The sequence below is a fragment of the Arvicola amphibius genome, chromosome 6, assembly GCF_903992535.2.
Source record: "Arvicola amphibius chromosome 6, mArvAmp1.2, whole genome shotgun sequence".
In the NCBI taxonomy this organism is placed as follows: Eukaryota; Metazoa; Chordata; class Mammalia; order Rodentia; family Cricetidae; genus Arvicola; species Arvicola amphibius.
In genome coordinates this window covers 23071624-23094624 of record NC_052052.2, presented here as the reverse complement: position 1 = coordinate 23094624, position 23001 = coordinate 23071624, and the positions used below count along the sequence as shown (strand labels likewise).

At 47.8% G+C, this 23001-nt stretch overlaps 1 protein-coding gene across 1 annotated transcript; it reads left to right on the top strand.

The window, feature by feature from the left end:
- The first annotated feature begins 916 nt into the window (after nt 1–916).
- Nucleotides 917–22339, top strand: Sync (syncoilin, intermediate filament protein). The gene is made up of 4 exons (XM_038334384.1): nt 917–966; nt 6597–7755; nt 18793–18917; nt 22207–22339. The coding sequence occupies exons 1-4, from the start codon at nt 917–919 to the stop codon at nt 22337–22339; spliced, it is 1467 nt and encodes a 488-aa protein (XP_038190312.1).
- Nucleotides 22340–23001: the final 662 nt, after the last annotated feature.

Here is a 23001-nt window from a genome sequence, read left to right as displayed (position 1 = left end):
GGGTGCATAGCATTCTTCTGCAATTGAATCAAAGCCCTCCTCCCTGACACGGGACTAAGTGGGAAAAAAAAAAAATCAGAGGAAAAATGCCTGGGGCCCAGGTCTGGGAAGGGGCCCAACAGCTTTTACTGGGGGTAGGGGAGGGTACCTTTAGTGTGGAACGCTTCCCCGACACGGGCGGTAGACTGAGGACTCAGGCGTGGGTATATGCCTTGAAACACAACAGCAGCGGCCACAAGTGGAGCTCTCAGAAGACCTCCCAGGTTGGGGGGTGGGGGAAGGGAGGGGACCTGAGTTAAACACACACTCAACTTTCTGGTCTTAAGCCTTTTTTGCAGTTCTTTCTCAGCCCTTCTCTAACCCCAGCCGTGGCCCCCAGCTGTCCCCAGACGCATGGGGTGTGGCGGGTAACCCCCCTTCTCCAGCAGGCGCCCTGCCCCACCCCTTCACGACAGCTGCGGGACACCGGGAGGGTGGCCGCTCTCCAAGCCCTTGTGCGGGTGGGGATCTCAGGGTGCCGACACGAGGGGCTCTGGGTCCCTCTGGATACCCCGCCTCCATTGGGCTCGGGAACTGCTCCCCTGAGACTGCACAGCCCCTTCCTCTCCTAGCCAAGCAACCCGGGCCAGAAGGAAAGGTGGAGAGAGAAGAAGGTTCGGGAAGCGCGGCTGGGCCGCCCCTCATCTCACCCCACCCCAACCTCCATCCCCCTCCCACCCTCTCCCCGCCCCCAGGGCCGCAGGGCCCGCGCCCTCCTCCCGCGGGAGATGGTCCAGGCCAAGTGGGTGCGTCAGGCCCGGGTAGCCGGGATCTGGTGTCCGCTGCAGCTGGCAGTGCGGCGGACGCGGGCACCGGCACAGCCGCCGGCGGGGCCGGCTATTAATAACGCTCCGGGCGAGCCCGGGGTCGGGCAGTTATGGCCAGTCCGGAACCCCTGCGCGGCGGGGACGGCGCCCGGCCTGCGAGGTAGGAGCCTCCAGGGCCCGTGTCGCCACCCAGTAGGAGAGGGGGTGCTAGGTGGGCTCCCGTCCTTCACCCGCACGGCCCCTTCCTCCTCGCTGTGGGTAGTGGTCCGGCCCGGGTGTGGCACGGGGCGGAGTCACCCGGGGAAGGGAGATGGGAGGCCCTGGCTTGGGGACCTGACACCTCTGGTGGTCTGTGGTATTTTGGGATACTTCTTCCACCGGCTGCATGAGAATTAATCCTTTCAGGCTAGCAACCTGTTAAGATTTACTTGGCTCAACTGGCGAAGCATAGTACAAGTTTTATTTTTATTTTCCTTTATTTCTCATTCACTGTTCTTGGGGCAAGGAAGAAACCATTTGATAATCCACTGTATTTGAGCCACTTGGTGCAGGGTTGGGCACCTGCCAGCTTGAAGTTAAGAGTCTGTTCAGTCAGCTTGTTCTTCCCTGTGTGGATCTGGTGAAGGCCTATAGAGGGATTTTTCTCTTAGCCCAGCGCTGGGCCATAGCTGGACCCAGCAGCTGCCCGCACTGTGGATCTGACCACTGGTCGTTGTGGAGTCGTTCTGCCCCAAGTCATGCTGTGGCCCAGAGACTTCCCGGTCTATCAAATCGTGGGAAGACTTCCTGGTACCCTCTGTTGTCACGTGAGAAGATAGAGCTGAGCTGGACCTTAGGACATGCATTTTGCCTGAATCGCCCACACACATACTCACAAGCTTGACGTCAGACACAAGTTCTTGTCTGCCTGATGTCATACACACAACCAGTCACAGTCTGATGGACAGCGTTAAGGAGTTGTCCAAGTCCTCTGGGGGCAGGGACAGAGCAGCAGTGGCGCGGAGGTCAGGGGCCCCAGCTGAGCATGCTCCTCTCGGCTTGGCCTCCTATAATCTGGTACCCAGGGTAGTGTGGCAGCTCAGCCCAGACGTCAGGAGGCCTGCCTGGGTCCTACACACCGGCTCTGCCACTTGACCTTGGGCTAGGCAAGTTCTCCCCATCTCAGCCTCACCCCCCCACCCTACACCCCACAACACCCTAGAAAGACATTCGGAGCCAGGTGGTGGTGGCATGTGCCTTTAATCCCAGCACTCTGAAGGCAGAGGCAGGTGGATCTGTCTGAGTTCAAGACCAGCCTGGTCTACGAAGTAAGTTCCAGGACAGCCAGGGCTACTCAGAGAAACCCTGCCTCAAAACCAAAACAAAACGAGAAAAGACATTCTGAGTGCAAGGCTCCAAACCCTCCTTAGGCCTATGCGCAGTCTTAGGCAGAGGGTGGCTCTGCTGCCTTCTCCAGAACCTCAGGTGCGCTTCCCATACTTTGCACCCTGGCTTGCTCGTCTCTGCACTGGGCATAACAGATGAACGGCTAAAAGTGAGTGTTCATGTAAGCGCTTAGAATAGTGCCTCGAACATGGTTAAGTCGTTCCAAGGTGGAACATGACGCAAAGGCTGTCAGCTGGGAAAGCGGAGACTCTGGCTGAGCAGGGTAGGTGTGCCTGCCGGAGCAGGTGCTCCTTCCTAGCGCCAGGAGTTTTGCCTTCTCCGGAAGCTCGGGTTAGTGTTTTTAGGCACATTGGTATTCAGGAAGTTGCATTTTTCAGCTAGATCCTTCAGATATTGTGGGCCCAGAGTAGGAGGTGTGAAAAGTTACCACATGTTCTGGCTTGTCAAGCGCTGGGGGTGGGGGGGGGGGGGAAGGGGTTGCAAGGGTGATGTGAGCTGAGGCTAAAAATGGTGAGCTAGGACCACCTCTTTCAAACTCTGAAAGCTGGGCCTGGAGACACATGTCTGTAGTCTCAGCACCTCGGAGGTTGAGGCAGGAGGATTGTTAAGACTTCCAGGTCTGGGACTGGAGAGATGGCTCAGCTGTTAAGGATACTTGGTGCTCTTGCAGAGGACCTGGATTGGGTGCTCAGCACCCACATGGTGGCCCACAGCCATTCATAACCCCAGTTCCAGGGAATCTGATGCCTTCTTTTTATTTGATAGTTTTTGTTTTGGGAGGGACAGGGTTTCTTTGTGTAGCCCTGGCTGTTCTGGAACTCACTCTGTAGACCAGGCTAGCCTCAATTTAGAGATCCACCTGACTCTGTCTCCTGAGTGCTGGGATTAAAGGTGTATGTCACCACTACCAGGCTCTGATGCCTTCTTTTAACCTCTGAGGGCACCATGTATAGCTGTGGTGCACATACATGCATGCAGGTCAAGCATCCATACATGTAAAATAAGTTAAAAAAAAAAGATAGAGCTTTAGGCCAGCTTGGACTACATAGTGAGTACCAGGTCATCCTGAGTGTTATAGCAAAGGCTTTGCAAATGTGGCATGGAGCAACCGTGTTGTAGCCAGCTAATTGTAGCTAGACTGAGCTGCAGAGAAGCAAGGAGGCCCCTTAGAAGACAGGTACAGCTATGTGGTGGCGACACATGCTTTTCTTTATTCCTAGAACTCAGAAGGCAGAGGCAGATAGATCTCTGATTTTGAGGCCAGTCTGCTCTACAGAGCAAGTTCTAGGACAGCTGGGGCTGCATAGAGGAATCCTGTCTTAAAAACAAAAGCAAGCTGGTACGAAATAGAGCAAGCAGACCGTGGCTTGCACTAGGGACTGACAGTGGCTGGGAGAGGCTGGACGGAGGCTGCAGGCTTCCTCTGGGAAGGGCCAGTTTTCAGGGAGATGATGCACGGAGCAGGAGCCAGCAGTGCACATCTCTTGCTACTCTACCTGCCCTGGGGGCTTGGAGAACTGTAATTTGAGTGCAGCCTGAGTTCCACCCCCAAAACCCATACATAAGGCGAGAACTGCCTCTCAGAAGCTGTTCTCTGACCTCACCGTTTACACTGCAGCACACACGCCGTCCTCCCGACACACGTACGCACATATTAAATAAATAAAATGTAAAAAGTATGTAAATTTGAAACAATCACCTCGTCCCTTCACTTTTTCCTCCCTCGTGACAGGGCTCCTCTGTGTAGCCCTGACTCTTCTGGAACTCACATTTTAGATCAGACTGGCCTCTGACTCAGAGATCTGCCTGCCTCTGCCTCCTGAGTGCTAGGATTAAGACATGCACTACACTCACCAGACTTTTTTTTTCTCATACAAGGTCTCAACATGTTGCCCTGGCTGGCCTGGAACTTGCAGTGTAAATTTGACTGCATTAGGACCTATTGAGAGCTCCCTGCTTCTGCATGGGATTAAAGGCATGCACAATAATGCCCCACCCACTTTTTTCCCCCAAAGAAGTAGATTTTGATTATCTTCACCTGGTATGTTTTGGCACCTCAAGCTCAGCTGCCCCCAAATTATAGTTCTCTTGAACTATATATATATATGTGATATATATATCATATATATTATATATAGTTATGTATATAGCTCAGTCAAAACAGTACTGGTTGGACACCACCAACCACCTGTAATTTCAGCCCTGGAAGGAAGAAAGAGCCGAGCCGGGAATCCCCAGAGCAGGCTGGCTGGGAAGGTTAGCCAATCTGTGAGCTCTGGGTTTGATTGAGAGACCCTTCCTGTTGGAGGAGGCTGCTTGTTCGTTTCCTGGCTGCCCGGAACATAAATAATCACACAGAAACTATATGATTTAAATCACTGCTTGGCCCATTAGCTCTAGTTTCTTATTGGCTAACTCATACATTTTAATTTAACCCATCTCCATTAATGTGTGCATCACCACGAGGTCGTGGCCTACCCGCAAAGTTTCAGCACACCTGTCTCCAGCAGCGGCTTTATGGCTTATCCCTGACTCTGCCTCCTTTCTCCCAGAATTCAGTTTAGTTCCCCTACCCCCAGCTCTATTCCCCTATAGCTCTGCTATAAGCCCAAAGCAGTTGCTTTATTAACCAATGATATTCACAGCATACAGAGGGGAATCCCACACCACCTTCCTCAAGGACTAAGGGGGAAAAGCTATTCAGCATGATTCTTAACATTAGGGTTTGGATCCATGGGCATATATGTGCATGTGCACATATACATATATGGGTGTCAGACTGAATTTGGACTCTCTATGCTGCCGAGGATGACCTTGAACTTCTGATTCTCCTGCTTCTACTTCCTGACGGCTGGGGTCATAGAAATGCACCACCAACCTGTTTGCTTGTTTGTTTTTTAAGCTTTATGACAGTGTTCTGCCTGCATGCATACTTGCACACCAGAAGAGGGCATCAGATCTCATTATAAGTGGCTGTGAGCCACCATGTAGTTACTGGGAACTGAACTCAGGTCCTCTGGAAGAGCAGCAAGTGATCTTAACCGCTGAGCCATCTCTCCAGCCCCACACCTGGTTTTATGTCGAGCCAGGATCAAACCCAAGGCATCCTACATGTCGCTTGAGCACTATACAAACTGAGCTATGCTTGTGTGAACACACATAGCTATTGCTTCTGTGTTCACGTGCATGCACATACGTGTGCACGTGTGTGGAGGCCAGAGGTCAATTTTTGGTGTCCTTCTCAGCATTGAAACTGGAGCTCACCAGTCAAGCTACATTAAGTCTCTGGAGTTCTCCTGTTCTATCCACTCGGTGCTAGGCTTAGTGTGACCACAGCATCTGGATTTTCGTGTGGGTGCTGGGGATCCAAATTCAGGCTCTCATTCTTGTGTGGAAAACAAGCACATTTACTGACTAGAACCATCTCCCCAGCCCCTTGGTTTGGTTTTGTTTCCAGTTTTTTTCAAGATAGAGTTTCTCTGTGTAGCCCTAGCTGTCTTGGAACTCACTTTGTAGACCAGGATTGTCTCAAACTCACGAAGAGCCCCTACTTCTGCCTCTAGAGTGCTGGGATTGAAGGTGTGTGCTACCACTGCCCAGCGGCGGCTGTGGCTTTTTATTTTTCTTTACTTGGTTTTACATTTAATTTTTAAAATTTATTTTTGGTATGTATGTGGGGAGGGGTGCATGGGGCCAGAAGAAGGTGTCATACCCCCCTAAACTGGAGTTGCTCGTGGTTGTGAGCCATCACAAGGGCGCTGGGAGCCAAGCTTTGGGTCCTCTGTAACAGCACCCAGAGCTCTTTACCACTAAGCCATCTGTCCAGCACTGCTCCCACTTTAAATATTTACTTACTTATTGGGGGGTACACTCCTGGGACAACTTGTAGAAACTGGTTCTTTTCATTACGACACCAAGGATTAAACTCAGTTTATCAGTCTTGGTGGTGAGTGCCATTATATGATGAGCCACTCCCTGAACCCCCTTGTGTGTGTGTGTGGGCAGATTCTCATGAAACTAGGTTGGCCTTAGCTCTCTAAGTACCTGAGGATGGCCTTGAATTCCTGACCCCCTCCTTCCACCCCTTAGGTCCTGGGATTGGACTACCACTTTTGTCTTTCCGTGTAGTCCCTTGGACGCGTTGTGTGGAACCGTGGGGCACCCGGCTGTACCTGAGAGTGAGTTTTCTGTTCTTGAAGTGACCTAAGCAGAGGCTAGCCAGGGTCGCTGTGGTGCCCTCAGGGAATGCGAACAGTGGACTGGCTGGTTGTGGAAGAGGCAGATTAGCGAAGGGAGTAGAGTCTGCGAGGCTGCTGCAGCTAGCCCTGAGGTGGAGGCCCTGTTGACTCCTCAACAGAATCGGACTCTCGGGCTCTCCTTCACCATCCATCATCTCTCTTGCAGGGAAGCAGGCACAGAGGCCAGTTCTCCTCTTCAGGACGCCGAATCTCCGAAGGAGGCCATGACTTTGAGCCCAGAGGCTACTCTATCTTTGGAGGGGACTGTGAACCTAGAAGACATTCTCTATCTGGGGGACTCAGTGGACTTTGAAGAGAGCCTCTACGTGGAAGAGTCTGAGAAGCCAGAGGAGATACTATGTATCGATGAATCGAGGCAGCCGGAGGAGGCTCTGGATCTGGAAGAGCCGGTGAGTTCAGAGGAGCCCCTGTTTGTGGAGGAGCCTGTGAAACCAGATGAGGTACAGTTGTCCCAGGAGCCTGTGGAGCCAGCTAAGAACCCAAGCCCCGAGCAGACTGCTTGTGAGGGAGAGATGGTGGCCCCGGAGGAAAGCCTTCCGGCTCCACCGATTCCCAGCACAGAGGAGGACCTCAGCATGGAGGACCTGGAGTTGCTGGAGGGCCGGTTCGAGGAGTGTGTACAGGCTGTATCCCAGTTGGAAGAGGAGAGGGACCAGCTTATCCACGAGCTTGTGCTGCTCCGGGAACCAGCCCTGCAGGAGGTGCAGCAAATCCACCAGGACATCCTGGCTGCCTATAAGCTGCACGCCCAGGCCGAGCTGGAGCGGGATGGGCTCAGGGAGGAGATCCGGATGGTGAAGCAGAAGCTGTTCAAGGTGACCAAGGAATGCGTGGCCTACCAATACCAGCTGGAGTGCCGTCAGCAGGACGTGGCTCAGTTTGCTGATTGCAAGGAAGCGCTGAGCACTCGGGCAGCCCAGCTCTCGGGAGAACTCACCCAGCTCCGCGACGCCTATCAGAAACAGAAGGAACAGTTGCAGCAACAACTAGAAGCACCCCCAGCCCAGAGCGATGGGCACTTCCTCCAGGAGAGTCGGCGGCTGTCGACACAGTTTGAAAATCTCATGGCCGAAAGCCGCCAGGGCCTGGAAGAGGAGTATGAGCCTCAGCTGCTGCGGCTCCTGGAGAGGAAAGAGGCAGGGACCAAAGCGCTGCAGGACACCCAGGCCGAGATCCAAAAGATGAAGGAGGCGCTGAGACCCCTGCAAGCCGAGGCCCGTCAGCTCCACCTTCAGAACAGGAACCTGGAGGACCAGATCACACTCGTGAGGCAGAAACGTGACGAGGAGGTTCAACAGTACAGGGTAGGCCTTGTCCTCTGTGTCGGAGAGTTTTGCTATGTCCTTCAGGCTGGCCGGGAGACCTTAAGAAACTTGGGACCCTTCCTGCCTCAGCTATCTGAGTGCTGGGATTATAGGTGTGTGCCACCATAGCCAGCAGAAATGAAGTCATTTAGGTGAAGGGAAGTCTGAGGTCTGTTTTATTTTTTTCCTTCCAAAATAAAGTTTCTCTGTGTAGCCTTGGCTGGTTTGGAACTCACTCTGTAGACCAGGCTGGCCTCAGACTTAGAGATCCACCTGCCTTAGCCTCCTGAGTGCTGGGACTATCAGTGTACCATACCCAGAGAGGTCTAATGCATTTGGGGTGGGGTTACCATTCAGTGTGAAAGCAGGGACCTGCTCTTGGGTCCGCTAACTCATTCTTTCCCCTGGCTCTGTATTAGTTTCATTTGGTTAAGGCCAGCGTTAGGATTTGATGGGTATTTGAGTTCTTGGTTTACACAGCTGTTTGTGTGTGTTGGGGATTTAACCCAGGGTCTTGTGCTTGTTTGGCAAGCACTGCACCACTGAACCATATCCCCTCCTCACCCCCTTTTAAAAAATCTTACTCTGTTTACTTTATGTATATGGATGTTTTATCTGCATGTATGTATGTGCACCATGTGCATGCAGTGCCCAAGACGGCCAGAAGAGGGCGATGGATTCCCCTAGAACTGTGAGCAACTGTGAGGGTGCTGGGAACTGTACTTGGGCCCTCTTCAGAACAGCAAGCACTCTTATCCCTTGAGCCATTTCTCTAGCTCCACATCTGACCCTGATAATTCTTTTCACTTTTGTTTTATATAACTCTGTAGTGGTGGTGGGGGCAGTGGATCCCAGAGATTGGACCCAGGGCTTCACGCATGCTTGGCAAGATCTCTACCAAGGAGCTTTATCCTCAATCCTCTCTCTCTTTAATAGATTTTGTTTGTTTGTTTTTTGAGACAGGATTTTTCTGTGTAACAGCCCTGGACTCACTCTGTAGACTAGACTGGCCCGGAACTCCCAGAGACCCTCCTGCCTCTGCCTCCTGAGTGCTGGAATTAAAGGTGTGTACCACCACTGAGCTTTTAAATACAATTTTTAAGATTTATTTATTTTATGAATATGATGCTCTATCTGCACCTATGCCTACAGGCCAGAAGAGGGCATCAGATCCCATTGTTGTGAGTCACCAAGTGGGTTCTGGGAATTGAACTCAGGACCTCTGGAAGAGCTGCCAATGTTCTTAACCACTGAGCCATCTCTCCAACCCCCCCCCCCGGCCCCCAGTTCTCTTTTTATTTGAGACAGGGCCCAATTTGACTAGGATTGTCTTGAACTCAGAACTGAGCCAGTAGCTCAGGCAGGCCTTGAATTTGAGATCTCCCTGCTTCTGTCCCCCCCCCCCCCCATATAGCTAGGATGGCAAACCTGTGCTATCAGGGTAAAATGGGCTGCCATACCTGGCTTGGATTCTTAGGTTTTAAACACAAAGAAACTGGGGCTCAATAAAGTAGTTTGAACCTGAGCCTGCCTACTCCTTCCACGGAAGCCCCTTTAAATTCTAACTCAACAGTGATTCATGCTTGGCTACAGGGAGAGCCCGAGAGGCCGAGTCCAATGGATTCATTCCTTCCTCTACCGGCCACATTCACCCCCAAGTACCACCTAGCCATCCTACATCGTAAAGCTGTCCAGGGTTTGGGCTGGAATCTCTGCATTTTCCTTTTTTGTACATGCCACCATATCCCTTGTACCCGAGTTATTTCTGATTAAGTGTGAGCCAGTTCTAAGTCCTTTTTAGAAGAGTGGGGTATAAATACCGTGCGAATAAACAATTACGTCTGCGGCTGCACAGGCTGGGCGTGCGGAAGGCGGGGGCTATCTCTGCTTATCTCCTTTTATTGTCTGCCACGCAGCTTAGGGGACACACTAGGCAGATGCTGAGCGAAGAGTTGCTAGGCACGCTGAGAAAGCTTCCACGTGGGGCCTTTCACAGCCGGGCTTTGTTTTCAGACAGGGTCTCAAGCAGCCCAGACTAGCTGCAATGTAAATATTACCTGGAGCTCCAGATAACTCCTGCCTCCCTCCGGTCTCACTCCTGCCATCCTCCTGCCTTAGCCTCCCAAATCCTGGGAGGACAGCCATGTGCCATCATATCCAACTTGCTATATTTGCCTTCTGAAACATATATCTCCTTGTATAAATTTGAAATTGTATGTCTTTCCCTCAAGAGAAATCTTGGAAATGTTTTGCTGAGTGTCTTACTGTAGTGTTTATGATTTTTCAAAAGATTTTATTTTTATTTATTTATTTATTTACTTTTTGGCTTTTCAAGAAAGGGTTTATGTGTAGCCCTGGCTATCCCGGAACTCACTCTGTAGATCAGGTTGGCCTCAAACTCACACGTTCCGCCTGCCTCTGCCTCTCCAGTGTTGGGATTAAAGGGGGGCCACTACACCCGGTTAAGATTTTATTTTTAATTATGTGTATTTTGGGGGTAAGTGCACATGAGTGCTGGTGCTCTCAGAGGCTAGAGGCATGGAATCCCCTGGGAGCTGGCCTTACAGGTGGCTCAGAGCTGCCTCATGTGGATACTGGGAATCGAACTCAGGTCCTCTGCAAGACCCACTTCTCTGTAGAGGACATGCTAGCCTCAGACTCTGCTCTCCTGTCTCAGCCTCAAGAGTTGAGGTTTCAAGGCCTATCTCACCTCCTAGCTCCAAATTCTGTTTTTCTGAAAGGGTCGCTAAACAGTGTTTGCTGAAGACTTTCCTGTTTCATTCTGGTTACTTGTCAAGGGTGCCCTGGGATTTCTCAGGCTGGGCCTGCCCCCTCGGAGTCAGTCTGCTGATATCATCACCTCCACCATCCCTCCATTCACCATTTCTGTGTCTAGTATGAATCAGGCTAAGGCGCTGGCAGGAAAGACAGAAAATAGTCGGGGATGACGTGTTGCTCTTCTCCCAGTTTGCAGTCTGGGAGAGATGCCAGACAAAACGAACGTTTTCATAAAATCCAAACATCATTGATGTTAAGCAGGTGTCCTAAGTTGGGGATGTAGCTCAGTGGTAGGGAGCTTGCTTGGCATGCACAAAGCCCTGGGCTTGACCTCTGCTACTGCACACACAAAACAAGAAGAATGAGGCCTGACATGGTGGCATCACCTTCAATACCAGCATAGAGGATGCAGAGGCAGGCGGATCTCTGAATCCGAAGCCGGCCTGGCCTATAGGGTGAGTTGTAGCCCCTCCCCCTGTACCAAAAATGCTTGATTTGAGAAGGTTAACCATGGCAGTCTCAGACTCGCTGAAATATGCAGTTCGAAGTGAACGTACTTCGATGTGCTGAGCAGTGGAACAGTCTAGGAACAGTCTCTGTATGGATGAACTAGGTACGCTCACTCCTGCCTGGGGAAACGAAAACAAAGGGGATGGTGGGTGGTTAACAGTAGCCATTATGTACTAGAAAGTTCTCTGCAGAATTCATTACTTCTCAGACCTCTGGGAGGTACGAAATGTTTGGAAACTGAGCAGAGAGGGGAGACAGAGGAGCCGTTTGTCCGGCGTCAGCCGCTCCAGTGTAGATAGCATGAGGCTATCGCCGAGTAACATGAGCCCTGCCCACTCTCTCCATGCAGCATTGCAGGTGGGCCCTGACCCAGTTCACCACATGGTTAAGGTGAAAGTATTCCAGGCAGAGGGGACAGCTCATCCGAGAGCACGGGGCGTGAGCTCAGTGTGGCTGGGTTCTAAGGAGTGACTAGACAGATGTGGGTAGAGTGGAAGATGGAAATAAAATTACATCAGGGACTCCCCGTTTTGTGTGCATGTCTGTGTGTAGGTAATGCTGGCCTGTGCAGGCTTAGTGGCCAGGGTGTCCTGCTCTGTCACGCTCCACCTTGTTCCCGCGAGCAGTCTCCAACCCCCCTCTGAACAGGGAGCTATGCTAGTAACCAGCTCTGCCTCTTCCCTCCCCCCCCCCCCCCCCGTGTTAGGGCCGCGGATATGTGTGGTCACATTTGAGCTTCTTGTAAGAGTTCTAGGGATTAGAAATCATGCCCTCATGCTTCTGCACCAAGCACTCAGCTGCTGAGCCATCATCTTCACCCAAGTTTTCACTAAGGTCACAGACTCCTCTCTCTCTATTCCAAATACTCTATTTTTTTTTTAAATATTTGATGGGCTGGAGAGATGGCTCAGAGGTTAAGAGCACTGGCTGCTCTTCCAGAGGTCCTGAGTTCAGTTCCCAGCAACCACATGGTGGCTCACAACCATCTGTAATGAGATCTGATGCCCTCTTCTGGCCTGCAGGCAGACATGCAGGAAGAAGACTATATACACGTATAAATAAATAAACCTTAAAAAAATTACTTGACAGCCAGGCAGTGGTGATGTACACCTTTAATCCCAGCACTTGGTAATCAGAGACAGGTGGATTTCTGAGTTTGAGACTAGCCTGATCTACAGAGTGAGTTCCAGGACAGTCAGGGCTACACAGAGAAACCCATGCCTCAAAAAAAAAAAAAAAAAAACAAAACAAAAAAAATCAACAAAAAAAAAAACCCAAAAAACCCCAAAAACTTCTTTGACGATTTCATATGTGTATATAATGTATTTTTATTTTATTTTTATTTATTTTTTCCCATGATATTTATTGAGCGCTACATTTTTCTCTGCTCCCCTTCCTGCCTCTCCCCTTCCCCCTTCAATCCTCCCCCAAGGTCCCCATGCTCCCAATTTACTCAGATCTTGTCTTTTTCTACTTTCTACTTCCCATGTATATTATATCTATGTAAATCTCTCTTAGTGTCTGTATTGTTGTCTAAATTCTCTGGGATTGTGGTTTGTAGGCTGGCTTTCTTTGCTTTATGTTTAAAAACCACCTATGAGTGAGTAAATGTGATAGTTGTCTGTGTCTGGGTTACCTCACTCAAAATAATGTTTTCTAGTTCCTTACCGTTTTCCTGCAAAATTCAAGCTGTCTTTATTTTTTTTGCTGTGTAGTACTCCATTGTGTAAATGTACCACTTTTTTTGTTATCCATTCTTTGATCGAGGGGCTTTAGGTTGTTTCCAGGTTCTGGCTATGACAAACAATACTGCTATGAACATAGTTGAGCACATGTCCTTGTGGCATGATTGAGCATCCTTTGGATATATACCCAAAAGTGGTATTACTGGGTCTTGAGGAAGGTTGTTTCCTAATTTTCTGAAAAATCACCACACTGACATCCAAAGGGGCTGTACCAGCTTGCATTCCCACCAGCAATGCAGAAGAGTTCCCTTTTCCCCACAACCTCTTCAGCATAAGTTGTCATCAGTGTTTTTGATCTTGGCCATTATGACAGGTGTAAGATGGAATCTCAGAGTTGTTTTGATTTGCATTTCTCTGATGACTAAGGATGTTGAACATTTCCTTAAGTGTCTTTCAGCCATTTTAGATTCCTCTGTTGAGAGTTCTCTGTTTAGGTCTGTACTCCATTTTTTTTAATTGGATTATGTTATCTTTTGGTGTCCAATTTCTTGAGTTCTTTGTATATTTTGGAGATCAGACCTCTGTCTGATGTGGGGTTGGTGAAGATCTTTTCCCATTTTGTAGGCTGTCGTTTTGTCTGTTGACCATGTCCTTTGCTTTACAGAAACTTTTCAGTTTCAGGAGGTCCCATTTATTAATTGTTTTTCTCAGTGTCTGTGCTACTGGGGTTATATTTAGGAAGTGGTTCCCTGTGCCAATGCGTTCAAGTGTACTTCCCACTTTCTCTTCTATAAGGTTCAGTGTGGCTGGCTTTATGTTGAGGTCTTTGATCCATTTGGACTTGAGTTTTGTGCATGGTGATAGATATGGGCCTATTTTCATTTTTCTACATGTTGATATCCAGTCATGCCAGCACCACTTGTTAAATATGCTTTCTTTTTTCCATTTGATATTTTTTGCTTCTTTATTAAATATCAGGTGTTAGAAGATGTGTGGATTGATATCCGGGTCTTCTATTTGGTTCCAATGGTCCTCCTGTCTGTCCTTATGCCAGTACCAGGCTGTTTTCAGTACTGTAGCTATAATGTATTTTTTATATTTTATTTCAATTTATTTTTATGTGTATTGGTATGAAGGTGTCAGATGCCCTGGAACTGGAGTTACAGACTGGAGTAGCTGAGCTGCCATGTGGGTGCTGGGAATTGAACCCACGTTCTCTGGAAGAGCCATTTCTCCAGCCCTATATAATATATTCTGATCACATTTACCCACTCACTCCCTGTCTTCCCTCACCTCTGCCAAGCCCTCCCTCTGTGTTTTTGTTTTTGTAAGTCTCTTTAGCAGAGCAGTGTGGAGTGCCAGGCACTTCATTTTGGCCTTCTGGGGTTTCACAGAGAAGACAGAAGAGTCTGCATCTAAGGAAAGTAATGAGGGGTGAGCTCAGAGCCAACTGCAAATCCTGGCTCCACTCCCTCCCAGGTAAAACAGGATCATACCCGATTTTAACCAAAAGGCCAAGAGAGTAAAAATGGGATTTCTGGGCCCAAGAGATGGCTGGTGACCAGGAGGAGCTTGCTGCTCTTGCAGAGGTCATTTCCAGTATCTGCACAGGGTCATTTGCACCTTCTTGTAACCCCAGCTCTAAGGAATCCATGCACTCTTCTGAGTGCCCTAGGCACTGCATACACTTGCTGCATGTATATACACCGAGGTATTGATGAGTGTTATTAGTTTTTTAAATTTATTTATTATGTACACAACATATTTATTATGTATACAACATTCTGCCTTGATGTATGCCCGCACGCCAGAGGAGGGCTCCAGATCTCAGTACAGATGGTTGTGAGCCACCATGTGGTTGCTGGGAATTGAACTCAGGACCTCTGGAAGAGCAGCCGGTGCTCTTAACCTCTGAGCCATCTCTCCAGCCTGAGTGTTGTTAGTTTTTAAAAAATAGGACTGAAGGTTGCTTTCCAGCTTGCATAGAATGAGCTAGTTATTGCTTGTGAAGCTCTTACAGTGGCGCCAAGCTCAGAGCTATACATATTTTCTTGAGACATGGTTTCGTTAGTCTTGGCTGACATGGAACTAGCTCTTGTAGACCAGGCTGGCCTCAAATTCACAGAGATCCACCTGCTTGTGCCTCTTAAATGCTGGGATTAAAGGCGTGTGCCACCACTGATGGCTGACTTTGGAGTTTATTAAAGAATATTGATTGACTGGAGAGATGGCTAAGTGGTTAAGAGCACTGACTCCTCTTCAGTGCCCAACATTAATTTAAAAAAATTTATCTGCCGGGCGGTGGTGGTGCACGCCTTTAATCCCAGCACTCGGGAGGCAGAGGCAGGCGGATCTCTGAGTTCGAGGCCAGCCTGGTCTACAAGAGCTAGTTCCAGGACAGGCTCTAGAAACTACAGGGAAACCCCGTCTCGAAAAACCAAAAAAAAAAAAAATTTATCTATGGGTGTTTTGCCTGCATGTATGTCTGTATACCATATGCATGTAGTGCCCAAGGAGGCCAGAAGGCAGCATCAGATCCTATGGAACTGGAGTTACAGATGCTTGTGAGCCGATATGTGGATGCCGGGAATTGAACCTGAGTTCTATGAAAGAGCATCAAATGCTTAAACACTGAGCCGTCTCATCAACAGATGGTGGTGGTATGTGCATCACACCACGTGGGAGGCAGAGGCAGGTGGATCTCTGAGTCTGAGGCTAGCCTGGTCTACAGAGCAAGTTCCAGGATAGCCAGGGCTACGCCAAGAAACCCTGTCTCACAAAACCAAAACCAAACCAAACACTGAGTCATTTCTCTAGTCACACGCCACCCTCACCCCTTCTTTTAATAACGGGTCTATTGAGCCTTGGCTGGCCAGAAATTATTCTGTGGGTTGGGCAATGGTGGCGCACACCTTTAATCCCAGCACTTGGGGAGCAGAGGCAGGCGGATCTCTGTGAGTTCAAGACCAGCCTGGTCTACAGAGCTAGTTCCAGGATAGGCTCCAAAGCCACAGAGAAACCCTGTCTCGAAAAACCAAAAAAAAAAAAAAGAAAGAAAAAAGAAATTATTCTGTGGATCAGGTGGCTTCTACCCACTTATGCCTGCTTCCTCACCTAAAAGGTGTCCAGCTTCACCCAGTTTTCTGAGATGGTCTTCACTGGCCTGGTGGTGGTGAAGTCAGATTTACTAGACTGCAGAGAGCCTCCAGGCACCTGCCTGTCTCTGCCTCCCCCGCCACTCCCCAAAACTGGGATCGTAAACACCTATGATTCTGGGGATTAACAGGTTCTCATATTGTGTGGCCAGCATTTCACTAGGCAATTTCTCCATGTATTTATTTTTCCCGCTTTTTAAGTTTTGACACAGGTTCTCAACACAGCTCTGTCTTGGAACTCACTATGTGGAGCAAGCCGGTATTGAACTCACAGAGCTCTGCTGGGATTAGAGGTGTGTGTCATCCCACCCAGCCTTTTCTTTTTCTTTCTTTCTTTTTTTAAACTTTTTTTGAGATGGAGTCTCAGGGACTCCAGGCTGGCCTCCTAACTCACAGTGATCAGGAATAACCTTGAGTCTGGGTGGAGTGCTGGGGTCAGAGGCAAGCATCACCATGCTGTCTTTATATACCATGCGGCATCACCCCACCCCACCCCATGTGCTTTGCTTTATCAAAAGTGGGGCAGTGTGCAGAAACCTTCCTTTAGATGCTACATTCCTAGGTGGTAAGGCCACATCTGTGTGGTCCCCCAGGCAGGGCTGGACACTAAAAAAAGAGCTTTTGATAATGTTGGTTAAAGGGGAGCTGGGGAGCTTCCGCAAGTGCCCAGCAGCACAGACGGATGCACCTCTGAACAATATCAAAGCTGACTCAGAACACCTTCTAATAATAGCTGTGCCCAAAACGGACTCAGTTATTTCTCAACTGCCCTTTATAAGACTTCCCCACGGCAACACCCTGTGTCCCCAGGGCCCTGACTCTTTTGTAGACAAGGTCACATAGAGCCCAGGCTGGCGGGTCAAACCCAGGGCTTTGTGGACAAAAGGCACCATACCAAGTGAGCTCTATCCCAGCTTCCCCATCCTGAGCCTTCAAGGATCCAAGCCGGACTTGCTGAGCATCTTCCCCTCCTCCCTGAACTCAAGGCAGCAGAGCGCTCAACTGCTGTCCTCAGCACCACACACACATTGTTAGCCTATACTCATTTACTTTAAAGGTAGTGTCTTATGTAGTCCATGCTGGCCCCAGATTCATTATGTAACCAAGAATGATTTTATTGCACTTCAAGACCCTCTAGCGTCCACCTTCAGAATGCTTGTGTGTTCCACCACGCCTAGTTCCTAAAACGTTTCTCCTTTCAGTGCTGAGGGTGACTAGGGGTGGGCATACTGGCAGGTGCTCCACCACTGACCGACAGCTCTAGCCCTTCATTCAGGTGTGACTCTGGTTTTACCTGTGAAATGATTTTTTTAAATGTGTTTATTTTATGTGAACTGGTGTGAAGGTATTGGATCCCCTAGAACTGGAGTTATAGTTATAAGCTGCCAGGTGGGTGGGGGAATTGAACCCAGGTCCTTTAGGAAAAAGTCCCAGTGCTCTTAACTGTTGAGCCATCTCTCCAGCCCCCATGAAATGATTTTTAAACCTTAAAGAATCTCAATAATTGTTGAAGTGCAGGTAAATCCTTAACACCTTCCAACCCATATAAAGTTTCTTTCTTTTTTTTTTTTTTTTTTTTTTTTTTTGGTTTTTCGAGACAGGGTTTCTCTGTAGCTTTGGAGCCTGTCCTGGAGCTAGCTCTTGTAGACCAGGCTGGCCTCGAACTCACAGAGATCCGCCTGCCTCTGCCTCCCGAGTGCTGGGATTAAAGGCGTGCGCCACTGCCGCCCGGCCCCATATAAAGTTTCTTAATATAAAGTTTCTTAATGTTTCTAGAAGAAAGTTTATGGTGTCGTTTTTCAAAAATATTTGTTCATTTTGTGTCTTGCCTGCATGTATGTGTCTACACGTGTGTTTGGTACTCACGGAGGGGAGAAGAGGGCATCAGATCTGGAGCCTAGAACTATTTATCAATAGTTGTGAACCACTGTGTGGGTGCTGGGTCCTCTGCAAGAGTAACAAGTGCGGGGCTGGAGAGATGGCTCAGTGGTTAAGAGCATTGCCTGCTCTTCCAAAGGTCCTGAGTTCAATTCCCAGCAACCACATGGTGGCTCACAACCATCTGTAATGAGTTCTGGTGCCCTCTTCTGGCCTGCAGGCATACATGCAGAGAGAATATTGTATACATAATAAATAAATAAATATTAAAAAAAAAAGAGTAACAAGTGCTCTTAACAGCTGAGCCAGCTCTCCAGCTTCCCTTTCCACCCTTGTTAATAATTAAATAATAAAATGGTTGGTGACTTTTTTTTTTAAAGATTTTACTTATTTATTATATATACAACAGTCTGCCTTCATGTATGCCTGCAGGCCAGATGAGGGCACCAGATCTCATTACAGATGGTTGTGAGCCACCATGTGGGTGCTGGGAATTGAATTTAGGTCCTCTGGAAGAACAGTCAGTGCTCTTAACCGCTGAGCCATCTTTTTTTTTTTCCTAAGTTTTTTTTCTAACTTTTTTTCCCCTAAGTTTTTCAACAGGACTTCTGTATAGCCCTGGCCTAAAACTCAGAGATCCTCCTGCCAGCCCTGGAGTGCTGGGGTTAAAGGCGTGCACCATCACCACCAGACCTCAGAACTTGTTTCTTAACCTATCCTATGAAGGTAACATCAATCTCAATATCACTATAAATATTCAGTGATACAGGCCGGGCATAGTGGTGCATCCTCTTTAATCCTTGCACTAAAGAGCCAGAGGCAGGTGGATCTCTGAGTTCGAGGCCAGTTTGTTTACAGATCATGTTCCAGGACAGACAGGATGCACAGAGAAACCGTGTATTTGTGTGTGTGTGTGGGGGGGGGGGGGGGAAGGGAGAACCAACCAAATGGTAACAAAACGATCAAAAAGCAATGTCCAAGTGCTGTATATAGCAGATGTCATGTGTTTATTGTCTGGCCCTTCTGTGCAGGAGCAGCTGGAGGAGATGGAGGAGAGGCAGAGGCAGTTACGAAGTGGTGTGCAGGTCCAGCAGCAGAAGAACAAAGAGATGGAGCAGCTGAGGACCAGCCTCGCTGAAGAGCTTTCGACGTATAAGTCAGTTTTCTGTGCTTCTCAAGCCACGTCTACAACTGACTGATGGGGGGAGGGCTCATGGAATATCTTATTTAATGAAAGAAAACAAAATCATTTGGGAAACTGACTTTCAAACAGTTGGAAAACAGCTCTCTCTTTTTAAAGGGCTATGCTACCCAAGAGTCTGGAACAGGCTGATGCAGCTACTTCTCAGGCAGGTGGAGTTGAGGCCCAATCCCAAGGTGATCTTTGTGCACAGATGATGGGGATTTGCTCGTCATCGCTGCTTTCCTAACAGTGCTAACTAATGCCTTATTCTGGAGGGTCTTAGCTGTTACCCTTGCTTGGGATCCTCTTACCTCAATCTGCGTAGTTACAGGCATGTGCCTCTGTACCTGGTTACTTAATATCCTTTTACTATTGTTATTATTTTGTTTTTTTCAAAACAGGGTTTCTCTGTGTAACCGACTTGGCTGCTCTGGAACTTGCTTTGTAGACCAGGCTGGCCTTGAACTCAGAGATCCGCCTGCCTCTCCCTCCCAAGTGCTGGGACTAATGCCTGAGAAAGCTTTAATTTTTAATGAGACACAAAATTACATTTGGCCATTTTGCTAGGCCTCACCAATTTTTTTCTTTGGGACAGGGTCTCACCTTGTAGCTTTGATTGGCCTTCTATGTAGGCCATGTTGGCCTTGAACTCACAGTCTTCCAAGTACTTGGATTCATTACCACGATCGTCAATAGCTTTTTGTGTTTTATTTTTCAAGATACAAGTTTTTCTGTAGCTTTGGAGCCTTCCTGAACTAGCTTTTGTAGACCAGGCTGGCCACAAACTCATAGGGATCCACCTGCTGGGATTAAAGGTGTGCACCACCACCATCCAGAGATGGTTCAGCAGTTAAGAATGCTAGCTGAGAATACAGGTTTGGCTCCCAGAACTCACATGCAATTCAATCGTCTGTAACTCCAGTTCTAGAGGATCTGGTGCCCTCTTCTGGCCTTTGTGAGCACCAGGCACAGGCAAACACGCAGGCACAACATTCACTCACACGTAAAATAAAAGATATTTAAAGCAAACAAAATCCAGGCTCTATATACATCCTTCCAACTCTGACATTCAGTTCCCTTGGTATGGCACAAAAGACAATCCTATTATCAAATTAAGACTGACAAAGGAGGCCAAGAGGAATTGATGACTCATTTATAAAGCCATTGAAGATACCCCTAGAGCCCAAACTTAGTCAATGTATAAAATAATCACCAAGCATGTCCACTCACCTGTCAGAGAGGGTTTGAGTACAGTACCTGTGGAGCACAGAAGCTAAAGGCAGTTATGGGCTACCCCACTAGGTGCTGGGAGCCACACTCATGTCCTCTGGAGGAGCAGTGTGTGCTCTTAAATGCTAAACCATCTCTCCAGCCCCTTTGCACATAATAAAAACACAAAAGCTGGGGACTTATTCAGTAGTTGGGAAGTTTTAGGGCCTAGTATCTTTTGATCAAACCATTCAAGTCTAAGAACTCAGAAAGTTGAGGCAGGACTATCACATATTCAAGTCGCTTCTCTGGTTAAACTTAGATTCTGTCTCCAAAAAATATTAAGTTAATTAAAAGGGCTGGGAGAACATAACTAAGTGGTAGGTTGTTTGCTTGGTTTCTTTTTTTAAGATTTATTTATTTATTTAAACAGTATCCTGCCTGTAGGCCAGAAGAGGGCACCAGATCTCATTTATAGGTGGTTGTTGGGAATTGAACTTAGGACCTTTGGAAGAGTAGTCAGTGCTCTTAACCACTGAGCCATCTCTCCAACCCCATTTGCTTAGTTTCTATGGGGCCCTAGTTTAATCCCAAGCATTGAAAACAAAATACACACACTCTCTTTCTCTGTAACGGATATAACTTGTTCAGCATGCATATGACAGCAAGTTCTATAACCAAGAAGGAAAAACAAAGGAACAGAAGCTAAGTTGTATACAATACAATTTGGATACCAACTGGTAAGCAGTAACTTCAACTGATTCATTCTGTAAGTTTCTAGATTTTCTTTTATGGTTATGCTGATCATCTGGGAGTTACAACCCTGCAATTGACAATGACCTGATGAGCATTTTTGTATGAACTGGAAAGGTTAACAATCTAAACAGAGGATCCGAGCAAAGAATGCAGCTCAGTTGGTGAAGTGCATGTATAGCATGAACAAAGCCCCAGCACTGCATAAACTGTGAGACGAGACATAACGGGAACTTGGCTGTAACGAGTTCCCGGATTGCCTGGGCTGAAGGAGACTGGTGCTAGATATGGTGCAGTGCTGTAGAGCCCTTGTTCTTGCAGAGGACCCGAGTTTGATTCCCAGAGCCCACAACCACCCATAATTCAAGTTCTGGGGCATCTGATGCCCTTTCCTGGCCTCCTCAGGCACCAAGCATACACACAGGCAAGCAAAGCACATATATATAAAATTGAAAAGATCAGGCGGTGGTGATACATGCGTTTAATCCCAGTACTCAGGAGGCAGAGGCAGGAGGATTGAGTTTGAGGCCAGCATGGTCTATATGAGCTAGTTCCAGGGCAGCTTGAGCTGTTTCATAGAGAAATCCTTAAAAAAAAAAGGGGGGGGGAACAACAACAAATTAAAAGAATAAAAAGAACATTTGCTGTGAAGGATGATGGGTCAGTTTCCACCATTCTCATCAGGCAGTTTTCAACTCCTGTGACTCCAGCTCCAAGGGATATGGTGTCTTTTTCTGGCCTCCAAAGACACAAGATAGGTGCACACATGCACAAAATCTTAAAACCAAATTGAGGGGCTGGAGACATGGCAAAGTGATTCCCAACACCTACACGACAGCTCAAAACAGTGTAACTCTAGTTCTAAGGGACCCAGTGTCTCTCTCTGACCTCCATGGGCTCCTGTGCACACATCACACCCCCTCAAAAATCAAAACAAAAACCCAGAACCTTGAACTTGTCCTGCCTCATCCCGAGTGCTAAAATTGTTGCCATACACCACGTCTGCTTACGTATTCTCTCACCCCACTGTCACAGAAGACTAGTTTTTATATTGTAGCCAGGTATGGTGGTACCAGGCACGCGACTTTAACCTCTACATTGAGGCAGATTGGATCTCTGAGTTAAAGGTCAACCTGATCTACATAGTCAACTTCAGGTCAGGCAAGGCTACATGGTAAAATCAATCAAACTACAGTCTACCCTAAGAAAACCTTGGAAGCTCATTGTTATAAAATTTTCTAGTGTATTATTTCAAATTGTACAAAGTGCAAACTTAATTGTGTTTCTTTCAATCTTACAGGAACTCTTTAGAAATGTATGGCCGGATATGTAACCCAGAAACAACAAAGCATTTGTATCAAAGCACCACCAGGGATGGACTTTTCACCAAACAGGAAAGAGTGCCAGCAGCTGGCAAGCAATTCATCCTGTGAAAATTACACACATTGGTTGGCTTGCCCAGAGATTTTAGGGTTGGCTGGAAGCAGAATACTAGTCAACTGGTATTATCTGGATTCTTTTCTGTAGGCTGCTAGTACTGATCTTAATGCACTGTGGAATGGGAAATGAGCCTTTTTATCCTTCAGCAGCACACTGGGTATAAGAGATGTATCACATCTGGCAATATTGTGAAGATTATTTATTGCTTTGTGCTGACCCAAACCAAGAACATTCAAGGGAAAAAGGTGGGGTCAAAAGGCAGCCAATCTTTGCTATACAGATCCACCACTTGAGTCCCTTTGAGCTATGGTATTAGATTTTAAATGACTCTTTCACAAAGCTATTTCCCCCTTAATGTCTGCACTCAAATATTTATTAAAACAGAGCCAAGATAGCTATTTTATTTTTGGCAAAGGACCTCACTTATATATAGCCCTGGCTGGCCTAGAACTCACTTTTCAGACAATGTTGGCCCTGAACTCACAGAGATCCGCCTGCCTCTACAGTACTGAGAATAAAGACAATGTTGAGTTTGTCTTTTTTGAGACAAGATTTTCAAGTAGTCTAGGCTGGTTTCTAACTTGTTATGTAGGTCAGGATGACATTGAACTTCTGATCTTGCCTCTACCCCCAATTACTAGGATTACAGGTATCT